The 12,822-nt window shown below is 30.5% G+C and overlaps 1 protein-coding gene across 1 annotated transcript in view; it reads right to left on the bottom strand.

The window, feature by feature from the left end:
* The window catches only part of LOC119676068, a 15,570-nt gene extending 2,757 nt beyond the window's left edge, over positions 1 to 12,813 (bottom strand). Inside the window, exons 1-5 of the mRNA XM_038087296.1 lie at positions 11,441 to 12,813; positions 2,029 to 2,160; positions 1,780 to 1,974; positions 1,512 to 1,715; positions 6 to 1,449 (exon numbers count right to left, since the gene is read on the bottom strand). Of these exons, the coding sequence (XP_037943224.1) occupies positions 6 to 1,449; positions 1,512 to 1,715; positions 1,780 to 1,974; positions 2,029 to 2,160; positions 11,441 to 12,667 (3,202 nt within the window). The 5' untranslated portion in view covers positions 12,668 to 12,813. The remainder of the gene's footprint in view (positions 1 to 5; positions 1,450 to 1,511; positions 1,716 to 1,779; positions 1,975 to 2,028; positions 2,161 to 11,440) is intronic.
* Between the last annotated feature and the right edge of the window lie 9 nt (positions 12,814 to 12,822).

Here is a 12,822-nt window from a genome sequence, read left to right as displayed (position 1 = left end):
TCTACATAAAGCTGCAACAACTGGCTGCAATTTTAACATTGGTGGATCCTCTTCGATAAGTGTTAAAACTAGCTCAAAGTGTTCCAAACGTGGTTTAAGTAAAAGCCTCGACACACAATTTCCCAAAAATGTGATTTCAGTATCCTTCACATCCATTTCTATAAGAGATGATAAACGTAGTGTTGAAACACTTTCATTTAAAGCTATTGAATCCAAAAATATATCAATAGCTTTTCTTGATTCTGTAAGATTTTGTTTTTCTAATTGATATATAACTTCCAAATTTTTGAGCGTGCACGTAGAACTTTTTAACGCCATACCCCAACCCATTAAATCTGTGGGAACAGAGCGTACTTGTACCCACAAGGGTTTCGTTTCTAATGGAGATATAGGTGGATGCTTCGATATGCCAAGAATATCACATAGAGCTGCTATATTCGCTTCACTATATCCACCAGCCAAAGCTAGAGTAAATACAGTTTGTGGTGATAGCCATAATGGCGTCAATCTTGATAAGAGGATATGTGCGCGTTCGCCAAGTAGTGCCATTGCAAACTTTAATACTTTTAATAATTCTGGATCTAACTCATCTCCAATAGCCATACCTGTAATTTCGGCTGCCAAAAGACCCGGGCGAGATACCAATGACGCAATATAATTAGCTGCTAAAAACTCCATCATTCCAGTGCATATTGGATTAAATACATACTCAGCTTTCTTTTTAGCTGTTTTTCCATATAAAACACATTTATCTAAACAACCCATTATATGATCAGGAGTTGAGCAATACATTTTAATCTCATTCATGGTCAAACAAGTACGTTTCATTTTTATACAAAATAGAGCCAATCTACCTAATTCAGACACCACAGCAGACGAAGCACCGGGAACTACACAATTCATAATTGATTCGACTACATCCAATTCATCAATAGGCAAGTCACCACCGTGTGCATCAAAAATTGAAGCCACTGCCAAGCAGCCAAGCGGTGTTTTAATTGCTTTACGTAGATGAGGACTTTCCTGAATTGCATCTAACATTCTGGATGGACCACCCCACTGCCCGCCTTCCAAAATCGAAACTGATCTACCCCATGTTAAACCTTCATAAACAATATGTCGCTGAACAATAGGCATTAATTCCATGCAGCTAGATGAATACGTAGTTATAATAACTCTTGCTTCAGGAAATAATCTACCGTCAAGTAAATCGTATACATCTGAAGGATAATGTTTTGCAGTTGCACAAGCGGTAAAACTACCATTTTTATTTTTCTTCGGAGTTACCACAATATTAGCACTGGCGCTACCAGATTTCTGATTGCTTTGGCCGTAGCCATCTAAAATAATCAACAATTTTGGCCCAAGCGATTCCAATGAGTTCCATGCTGCACTAAAACCACCAACTCCACTCGTAAAGGGATTGAGAGATCCTTTCGGCAATATCTCCTAATAGAAAATACATTTTGATTCACATTTTATTAATTTAGAGTTTTTAAAAATTAAATTACCTTTTCCAAGTAATGAGCAAAACTACGTTTCAATTCATTGAGTGGAATAAATAAGGTTAGCGCTACGGGCGTACCTTTTTGTGGCCATGGTGGTTCCTTCGCCCAAGCATACAAAATTCTTAAGCAAAGATTACTTCGCGATGCCCAAGTGGGGCATTCAATTAAGCACCTTCGTGGTGCCTCCAGAAAAGTTCCTTCTTTTGTCTGAAATTATTTTTATTGTGTATGTAAGTAAATATTAAATTTACCTGTAAACATTTTCAATTACCTGTAAAGACACCAAAATCTGGTCAACTGTCAAAGAATCACTAAAACCATGCGAATTTAAACTGAGACGCAAATCTGGTTCAAGACGTGCACTGCATAAGGCACCCGGTTGAATAGGTATTGCCCAGGGTGGAATTACAGGCTCTTTAAAACTTAGTTCTTGATAAAGATTTCTTAAATAATTACTAAGCCGTGCCTAAATTAAAACAATTAATTTAATTCATGCTAGTTCTTGCATTAGCTTTTATACCTGTGGATCTCTTTGAGTTTCCGGAAGACATATTGGTGGCCCCGGTGGTGAAGGACATTCGAGCGAAGCATAAGAACCTGACAACTCACATTCACTTCTGTACACGGGAAGTGAAGTTTTTGGTTGGAACACCTTTTAAAAATAAAATTTTATTTAAAATTAATTTATAATTTATATTATTTTGTAAATATCTAAAAAAATATGTACTCGTAGATAAATATAATTTGTGTAAATAAATTGAATCGATAGAGGAGATAATGTACACAGTTTAAAGCTGCTTACAACAGCAATTCAAAAAGTTTAAAATAATAAAACGATGATGCATATGATATAACAGTTAAATTTAATGGAACAAATATCATGAATAAATAGATATGAACTCAAATTAATCACTGGACATTCTCAATTGGAAATGCCCCTATAACCACCAGTTTCTAAAGATGAGACTTAGGGACACAGATACTGTGAAATGCTGAATGGAACTTCCGCTCATTTTATCAGCTCGAACCCTCAGTTTATCAGGAGATGAGCTTAGCATTTTCGATTGACTTTTATTAAACCGATGAAATCTGGGACTTAGAATCAAGAAGAGCCTTTGTTACGTTTATAAGATAGCCTTAATTAGTCCATGTTAGTTTAAAAATCTTTCCTCAGGGTTATTACAATAGATTTTATAGATCATAAATTGCCACTGCTCTTTCTGATAATAATTATAGCAAGCAAAAACATCCATCTACGGATAGGATGGAATGGAATAATACATTTATTGCTGATGTTTATAATCCATTTAAAGCTACTCATTAAAGCAATTATTAGGCTTAGATAAAATCAAGTCAGTCACCTATTGTTTAATTTAAAAAGCCTTAATAAGGATTTTATCAAGCACATTAATTAACACAGGAGAAAATTAAATTAGAATTCAATTATAAATTGAGCTTTCTGGACAATTTTGTATCGTATTAATAAATATAAATATAAAATAGACTGAATATGAAAAATACTGAAGATTGCAAGAATCGGGAACGTATAATGAAATTATATTCTTTCGAAATATCATCAAGGCATACACATCTATTTATTCTGACAAATACTTATATTGTAACGTACAATTAATTTCAATATTTATAATCAATATCAATATTTTGAATCAAATAGTTAAGTTCGTGTTAATTAATTAATATAATTTATGAAAATTTACAATTTGTATCTAAGTTGATGCTACATCCAAATCTAAATTAATTTTATTGATACTTTTGAATGTTTTTACTTAGTTTCCGATTATTTATAATTATTATATTTATCTTACATACAATACCAAAAAATATTTATATCTGATAAACAGATTTTTAATTTCAAGGTTTATAACAAGCTCGATATCATTTTTCTACTATTCCACAAGATTCCACAAGGCTCACCAATATCTTCAACGCTATACAGTTTATATACCAATAATGGATCGAAGAATGCTTCCACTGTAAGTAAATAAGGTATAGGTACATTCTACACTCAGACAATTTATAAATAAGTTAACAGAATGCTTCCAAAAAAGTAAAATAACACGGAACCGTCAAAATGCAACACAACTAAAAGTCTACAATATCAATATAGCATAAAATTACAATCTAAAAAATCTGGGTCTCACAGAAGGTAAAGGATTCATGTTGAAAGTATTGAAAAACCAACAAGCAAATCAGAGTTAGTTTTTTACCGGCTACTATATTATAATAAGATAAGCGGTTAATAGATCAATCAAAGCCAAAGTGGTAAAATTTTTCGATAAGTTGTTGTAGATGAGCGCCAAACCTCCGCAGTTATAATGTTAAAACAAAAGATATATCATTTAAAAAGCAAGACATGGTGATAAGATATAGCGAGCTCCAGAGAGTTATAAACGTTTCATAAACTATCATAATATAATTTTAAAATCTACACGTCTCAGGTAAGGCATACAGAATGTCCTTTTCATAAATGAGCATTTGTAAATGATCGGAGAAATACCAATTCGAAATACCACTTAGCATTCAATTATAAATAGTAATATAATAATATAATAGTAATATAATAATATAATAGTAATATAATAGTAATATATTAATATAATAGTAATAAAGTAATATAATTCAATATAAACTATGATGAACTAAGTTGATCCACAATGAGGTTTTTCATGAACAAGTAATTTGTAATTAAAAAAAGTAACAGACCAGCTAAAAAGCTGGTTATTCACTACGCCCCGCGATAGTTCGTGTCTTCTGAGAGAAATGGAACTGAACTTATTGACAGGTAATTGTAATATTGTACCATGATCTGCATTACTAATTCGACAAGATAGGTCTATCAGAAGTGTTAGAATGTGGACCTTGCTTGTAAGTGAATGAAACTTATAGTCATATTTTTTGTGACTGTCTTTGATTTAGGCCAAGAGAAGGTTAATAAATTAGGTCTTTCTATCACCATGTGATATTAGGATGCCCTTAATATCTAACATTTAGCGTTCAAATATGTATTATATATTCAAATATATTCAAATATTCTTAGCTTATAGACTAACTAGACTTAGAGCTAACTAACTTAGCTTATATATAGACTTGTTGCTTTCATCTAGTCCATCAATATGGTATGGTATACCTATATATACCATATATGAATGCAGTACTCTGCTTCATTGGGACTCATTACCTCATGTATTCTTATCTTATGGCAGACTTGTTGCTATCATTAAGTCCATTATTATGGTATGATATATATATACCATGCCATATTGATGGTGATATTATATCCTGCTATATCATTCTACATTTTGAAGTGGGAAAATATATTTCTTTAAGAAAATTATTTTTTTTTGCATTGGAATCCCTACAAACTGAGTTCGTTACTAGAAATCACTGTGCCATTATTTTATATTTTAACGTAGTAATATATAAATTTAAAATTAAAAATTAATACACATATGATTATTATAAATTTAGTTAAAAATTTTATAATTATATTTTTAAAATCAAATTTATTAGGTGATTTATTTTATTATCAAAAAATAATGTCACTTAATTATTTTGTTTTTAATTTATATATGTTTCAACATACCCATGGACCACCTTGATCCCAATAGCCTTCCGTAACACCGTCAGCCCATTGAGACTCAAGCGGTAGCTCGGGCTCAAGTGGCCATGTCTGCGGTTTTTGTATTTTAGTTGTAGGTTGCTCCCTACGAGGGCAACCAAACACTGAGAGAGGGCAACCTATATTGGCGTTATGTGTACTTCGGCAGTCAATTAAATTTTATATCATTAATAACAAAACATTCGTAATTAATTACTTCATATTGGCTCGAACTTTGACTCCGTCAATTAATCATGTTAAGTGCAAAATAGTTGGACCATAAAGTCCAAAACAAATATTTGCACTCACACACAATTCCAATTCAATCCTTAGTATCTTAAATGCAAAAACATGAAATATGGCTTAATTGAATTATAAAAATGTTAAAATATGTGCGGATTTACACAAACGCTTTAAGCAAACCAAATCCTTTTGTTTTGCCCACGACACATAAAAATTATAATTTTTGCTTGCATTTCGTGCAAAATAATTTAATGCAAATTCGTATTTGCATTCAGTTTCAGATACAGCAACATCTACAGCTACAGCTACAGCTACAGCTACAGCTATAGATACAGATACAGATTCAGACTCAAATAGATTCAAACTCGAACTCAATGTGGCATTGTTTTGTTTTTTGTATTTTGTAGATGCGAAATATTTGAAACAATATGGCTGGGCTTAGTGCGTTGAAGCTGTGCGCTGGATACTCTTCTGTGGAAAATAATTTGTGATGCATGTGAATCCTTTGTGTTTCGTGCTTCTTTTTATTTACGAATTAAATTGAGTAAATGTAGATTTTGTAGATTTTGTGGGTTTATGGGTTTGTGCAGGCGCTTCGAGAGCACGCACGCACATTTGCGATATAAAATATTTATGCTGCATGTACAAAAATTATATTTAAACGGACCACATGGAATATATCAGCAGATAAAGGGAAGGTAAGGATGGTAAGGTTTCTGCGATTCAAAGAGATGCAAAGTATGAGATGCTACAAAGACATAAATTTTGAAATTCAGTTTAAAGGACCATCAAGATACTTTATACTTTCGCTGGCAGCGCCATAAAATTAAGCAAATTGCTGTTATGCATTTCAAATTCACTTCACAAAATTTGACACAATTTATTTTTGTTTAAAAATAAAATTTGAATATTCGAAACTTTCATGAATGTTGCAAATATTTCATTAAAAATATTTTCAACAGTTTCACACAAAAAAAAAATTCTTTATTCATTATTCATTATTCATTACATTAATATTTGGAATATTTGGAATATTTCACTACATACGATACTTGACGATGGATGTAATGCAGCGATATGAATTAAGTAATAAGTATAACATAATACATTAGTACTTGGTGAAAGGAGGAGAAAAATTTTTCAATTTCACAGTTGAAGGATACTTGCATCTCCCATCGAATGCAATAAGTACATTGCCATGAAAAAGGACAAGAGCAGCAGTTATAAATAATATGTCCTTCGTTAGACTAGTTTCTTTTTCAAGAATTGCTTCCATTTAACATTTTCAAATATTTGCTCCTGCAGCAGAGCTAAGGAAGAGCTTCCATATGGCAGGAGTACAATTGTAAATGCACCACAAGTCACCCACATAGTTAAAATATAAATCCAAAACAATTGCATTTAAGTGGGGATCAACTACAATAAAAATTTTCTTTGTATGTATGCGAAAACGCAGCCACACACAGATACAGCCACAAACTAAACTCTTTTCTAAACTAATTTGCTTCGATTATTTGTTAAGCTTTTAGTATTAATATTAAATTCCTTTGATGTGTTTGAGTCTCTAAAAAAAAATGTCCTTTCCACAAAGTCTGCAATTTTGCACAAACATCTCTTGCATTACTTATTGAACTTTTTGTTTAATAAAATCTACCACAGAACCGTTGAGTTTCGCATTTAATATCTCACAAATAGTAAAACTTTTTGCACTTTTAACCACCGAACAACAACTACACAACTTAAATTTATTAACTTTATTTATGGTGCATTAATTTTTATGGTGTAAAAAAGATTAAGAACAGGAGATAGATTTTATTTGGAAAAGAAATTATCCGTGCACCATAAAAAACCGAAGTAAAGTATCCGAGCTCTAAGTTTTAACTGAATCTATACTCCAAAAGATGTATCTCTAAGATACAAAATATTTAACGAAACCACGACACAGACTCTTATACCAGTAGCAATGTTATACGAGTTGTCTCGTTAAAAGATGCTGTTGTACTCTTATAAAACGTTTGAAAAGAGCAACGGTTTGTTGATAACAAACCGGCACACGAGGACACAAAAACATTTATCAATAAGGAATCTTATCAGGACTACTCTAAGGCAAACAAGTGTGAATCCAAACAACGAACGCAGTTGCACAATAGCAACAAACAAACGCAACACTTTGCCAAATAAAACCTTTGTAAATATTTTGAATGATAAACTGATAATACTGAATCCTTAAGGACATCCAATAATTCTTATCAAAATTTTTATAAAGGAAAAATATTTAATATTGATGAATAAAGAATAAATGGGCTTTAGTGAAGAAACTATTATTATTATTATTATTATATTATATTATATTATTATTAAAATATTATATTATTATTATATTATATTATTATTAAAATATTAATTTATTATTATATTAAATTATTATTTTAATATCATATTTAATGTGATATTATCACTTATCATAATATTTTTTAATCATAATTTTTTTTTAATTAGAATTATATTTCATATTAACAAAAACTTAATTTAAATGATAGATGAAATGAATTTCTTTAGAATATATTTTTAAGACCAAATAAAAAAAAATATCCTTCATAATAATACTGAATCCTTAAGGATATTTAAAAATTCTTATCAATATCACAAATTTTTGTAAAGGAAAAATATTTATTATAAATAAATAAATAATAAATAAATAAATGGGCACTAGTAAAGAAAATATTTATTATTATAATATTATATTATATATTATTTTATTTATTTATTATTTTAATAACATATTATAATGTGATATTATTATCACATATCATAACATTTTTTAATCATATTTTTTTTTAATTAGGTAAATATTTCATATTAATAAAAACACTAAATGAATTGAAATGAATAGATGAAAAGAATTATTTTAGACTATATTTTTAAAACAATATACAAAAAAAAAAAACAATGTCATTCAGAATAATACCTAATCCTTAAGGATATATAAGAATTCTTATCAAAATTTTATAAAAATTTATTTAAATTATTTATTTAAATTTTTTTATTTAAACCATTAAAAATTTTAATGGTTTTGTATTAATGAATTTAAATGGGTTTTAGTGAAGAAAATATTTATAATTTAAACATAAAGACATAATATTTAATATTTTTTAATAATATTCTTTTGATTTAGAAAAATATTTCATTGTAAATATACAAATAAATTGAACTATAAACATAAAATGAATTATTTTTTATTTTAAACCAAATAAAAAAAAATCCGAAATAATACTGAATCCTTAAGATATAAAAAAACTGTTATCAAAATTTTTTTGAAAGTAAAATATTTTATATTAATGTATTTAAGCGAGCTTTAGTGAATAAAATATTTAAAATAAATGATAAAGGATATTTAAAATAAAAGATTTTAAATTAAAACTTAAAGTTATGTTTGATAGTTAGTTGTGGTGGATGGAGGAACAAATCCTCGTCAATTAGCTAAGAAAGTCGTGTTAAATCCACAAATTCTCGTAATAATAGGTAGTAAAGAGACATTCAAGCTAGAACCAACGAGAGGCATTTATAACATAAATGTATAATAGTTAATAAATTTTATTTATGTTCTATTTTATTCAGAAAAATATTTTAAACTATATTTTTTACATTAAATAAAAATATAAAAAACTTTAATAGTTAGAACAACCTTCTAAACACCCTTCTAAACACATTATATCCGCTGTAGCTAAAATTACTTATATTAATAAAATTAAGACTTGGTCGTTTCTATTGGTATAAGCTAATTTATAAATGTTAAATAACGTGTTTGTTTATATTTTACATATAAAACATGTGACAAATATTGCAATTTTTGGGAATTTCATGTCTAGGAAATTTATTTTTAATTTTGCATTTGATATTTTTCGTCTCAAATGAGTTGATTTATTTATAATGAGCTCATTTTTATGCAACCTCTTTGTGTGGTTAATTATCCTCATTAGCAGCCTTAATGACCAACGGCTCTGCCCTAGTCTCCGTTTAAATGAGACCAGTGGAAACATGGTATTACACAAGCTACTGATTTTAATATGTAATTTATATTATTTAATACATAATTAATACTTTATATTGCAGAATTATAAAAGATATTGGGTATTTAGAGTTATAGAAATTGAATTGCTTAATGTTATTTATAACAGATACTTTGAGGTAATAAACTCATAGATTATAAGCATAACTCAGAAGTTAATAAATAGATTTAAATTAATCAAAACTCGAAAGAAAAACAATAAATTGAGAAGTCTCAGGTGATCTTCGCATTAATTGACATTCGTTATTACGCATAACCCGTACATAACAACAACAATAGAAAAAATATTTGCAGTAACAACAACAACAGTAGAAGTGAAAAAAAAAATAAACCGGAAAGAAAGTAACTGTTATTAAAATTGGAACAAATAAGAAATATTTTCTGGAAAAAACCTTTGATATGATGTTTCCTTATAAAAAAAGTGACTTAAGATATATACAGGATATTTCGTATCAGTCTGCTTTAAAATTTGTAAGGTATTTCATTGGTTCGAGATAGACTCGTATACGAAGGGATATACTTGTATATTTAATATTTACCGAGTAATACAATGCCAAACGAAACTCTATTAGACAAAGTATGTATTCAAGATATCTCCTTGATATCTCAAAAATAGTTAATCTGAATAGTCTGATTTGTATACTGAATATTTTTTCGTCTCTTTCGCATTTTTAAACCCTTATATAATATTAAAATTTTGGGATACAAAATCGTTAGAGTTTCCTTCCTTACAACTCAAAACAAAAATTAGTAAAAATCTAATAATATAAACATTTTTCATTATCCAAAGAGATTCTATCTCTCGCATTTTCTTTCTCAAAGTTTTGACTGTTATCATTAGATAAATTAAAAGAAATCAATCACTTATATAAAGAAAATAATTAATAGTATTTAATATAAAATTAGTATTTTAAAAGTTCAAAAACAAAAAGTAAACAATATATACATACCTCAAATATATTTCTTTCCAGTGAGCTATATCGAGTGTTCAACAAATTTATGTGGAAAAAATTGTTATATCATTAAAAACCTTTATTAAAACAGTTTTCAAGTCTTAACTTTTTAAACTTCTAAAATTGTCGATGTATGTGCATATAAGAAATATTAGATAACCGAACACTTGTATGGCTAATTTCCAACTGAACGCCTGTTGAACCTATGGTTTTGAAAGAAATAATACAAAACATCCCACAGACGATACAACATACACTCACTGCCGGTAAGTAAACAATCGTATTTGTCCGTATTACTATGAGATGAGAGTTGTACTGCGCAGACTGTAGGTCCTCGCTAAGCGCATACGAAGAGAGAACTTAACGAAGTATGGATATAATACTTTCATAACTCTTCTCTCTGATATATAAACTCAGGGTCGGAACACAATATTCTTCACACATTTCATCTCGTTACTGCGTGTGTAATGTCAAATTTGCGGCTGCTGTCCACTTGGAGGGAGGGAGCAGGCCGCGTTCTTCGTTCGTGATTCGAATGAACACAAAGCGTACCGAAACGTTTAAACAAAGGTGACCCCGTTTAGTGTATTACATTACTTTTTTTGGTAGGATGGCATCAAGGAAGGAAGGAAGGCCAAACAATTGTGTAGGGCGTAGGAGTCACATTAGAGTAATGGCTTAGGAATGAAGCTAGTTGCTCTTAATGGCAGCAATTATTTTAGGTATTTTATGTTCCTTTCAATGGATAAACGCTTATAAGGAATTGAAATTGTGTTAATCAAAAGTTATAATTTGACTACGGAGAACCTCTAGAAATAACTTCGTTAGTTATATTATGGGTTTTCATTTAACGACAAATTTATGTATGAAAATTATTTTTACTAGACTAATAATAAGCGTTTCAGTTATCCTATAATCTGACAAATAAATTTCTAATAATGCTGCCACGAAATGTATGTATGTAACAACACATTTTATTATATTTCAATCATACGAGTACATAACAGTCTTTTAAATATCCACTTTAAGATATAATCCATGTACTTACCTCTTTTTGAACTACTCCAAACAATTGCTTTGTCAGGGGATTTTGTTGTAGTTGCATTTGAATTTGTTGTTTTTGCTTTTGAACTGTGCCATCAAATTGTTTCGTTCCGATTTCATGGCTCGAACCACCACGTACTAGGCTGGGTCGATGTAAAATCGGGGACCGTGTCTGATCACCATGCATTTGTTGTATTCCATTTAAAGTGCCATCCGACCTTTTATTCTCATTAATTTGCAAACGATTTATGTTGCCGTAATGTTGCTTTGAGGCATCCATAACAATTTCTTTACTTTCCGCGGAAGAACCTGTATGCTCACCCTCAGCCTTCACTTGTTTATCATCGGTAGCTATATGCTTCTGATTATCAAGGACATATTTTTGTGTATTTTGGTTAGTCTGTGGATTTCGTGCCTGACTGCCAATCCGTGCATTCACTTTACATTTCTCTATGGTATTGTTATCGCATGCAATTTCCCCTGGCGGTCCTATGAGATTTAATTGCTCAAAACTGCTGCAACTCGTCTCGTCTGGCCGTTTTTGTAAAAGTGTTGATCTGAGTGCAGGACGTGGAGTTGCAGTTAATGGTAGTGCAAAACGACGTGGCGCTGCAGTGGGCTGTTCCTGTGCATTGTCTGCGCTTTGTTCTATTTCGGAACGTTGATTATTGATTCGTAGTGGATGAGTCTGATGTTGGGCGTTTGGAGGAGCTTGATTTTGCTGTGTGCGATATACATTTAACTCATTACAATTTGGTTGTTGTTTTAGCTCTATATAATCGTTGCTATTGTACTTGTTCACAACTGCGCCATCACCGCAATTGTTAGGATTATTTCGAAACCGTGAGTGTAGTTGTTGCTGCTGCTGTTGGTCCTGCTGCTGCTGCTGCTGTTGCTGTTGCTGTAATTGTTGTCTTTGTTGCTGCTGCTCATGACAGGACAACAATGTCAGATTGTCAAGCATTCTATTTTGGTTATTTACACCATTACTACTTATATTTTCCCAATGCCGTAATTGCAATTCAACGATGTTGTTGTTGTACTTACTGCTGCAATCCGCCCCGCGCCGTCCACTACTTGGTTGTGTATTCGCATATTCAGTCTGTGTATTTAAAATTTGTGTCGTGGTTGGTGTTTTGTGTTGTTGCTGCTGTTGGTATTGTTGCTTTAATAATTTTACATTAACCTTGCTTAAGGCATCTGTTTCTGGTTCAATGTTGAGCGAGTTCATGTGCTGTTGCTTTAGTACGTTGCGCGTTTGTTGTTGCTCAATTATGTCATATGTTGGAGGATTGTTGTAGTCGGGTGGACACTGATACGGTGGAGTTTTAAGCTTTGATTTCAAATTAACATATTCACGCGGTAACGAGGAATTAACATTGCACC

Source organism: Teleopsis dalmanni, chromosome 2, assembly GCF_002237135.1.
Source record: "Teleopsis dalmanni isolate 2A chromosome 2, ASM223713v2, whole genome shotgun sequence".
In the NCBI taxonomy this organism is placed as follows: Eukaryota; Metazoa; Arthropoda; class Insecta; order Diptera; family Diopsidae; genus Teleopsis; species Teleopsis dalmanni.
This window is presented reverse-complemented; position numbering and strand designations above follow the sequence as displayed.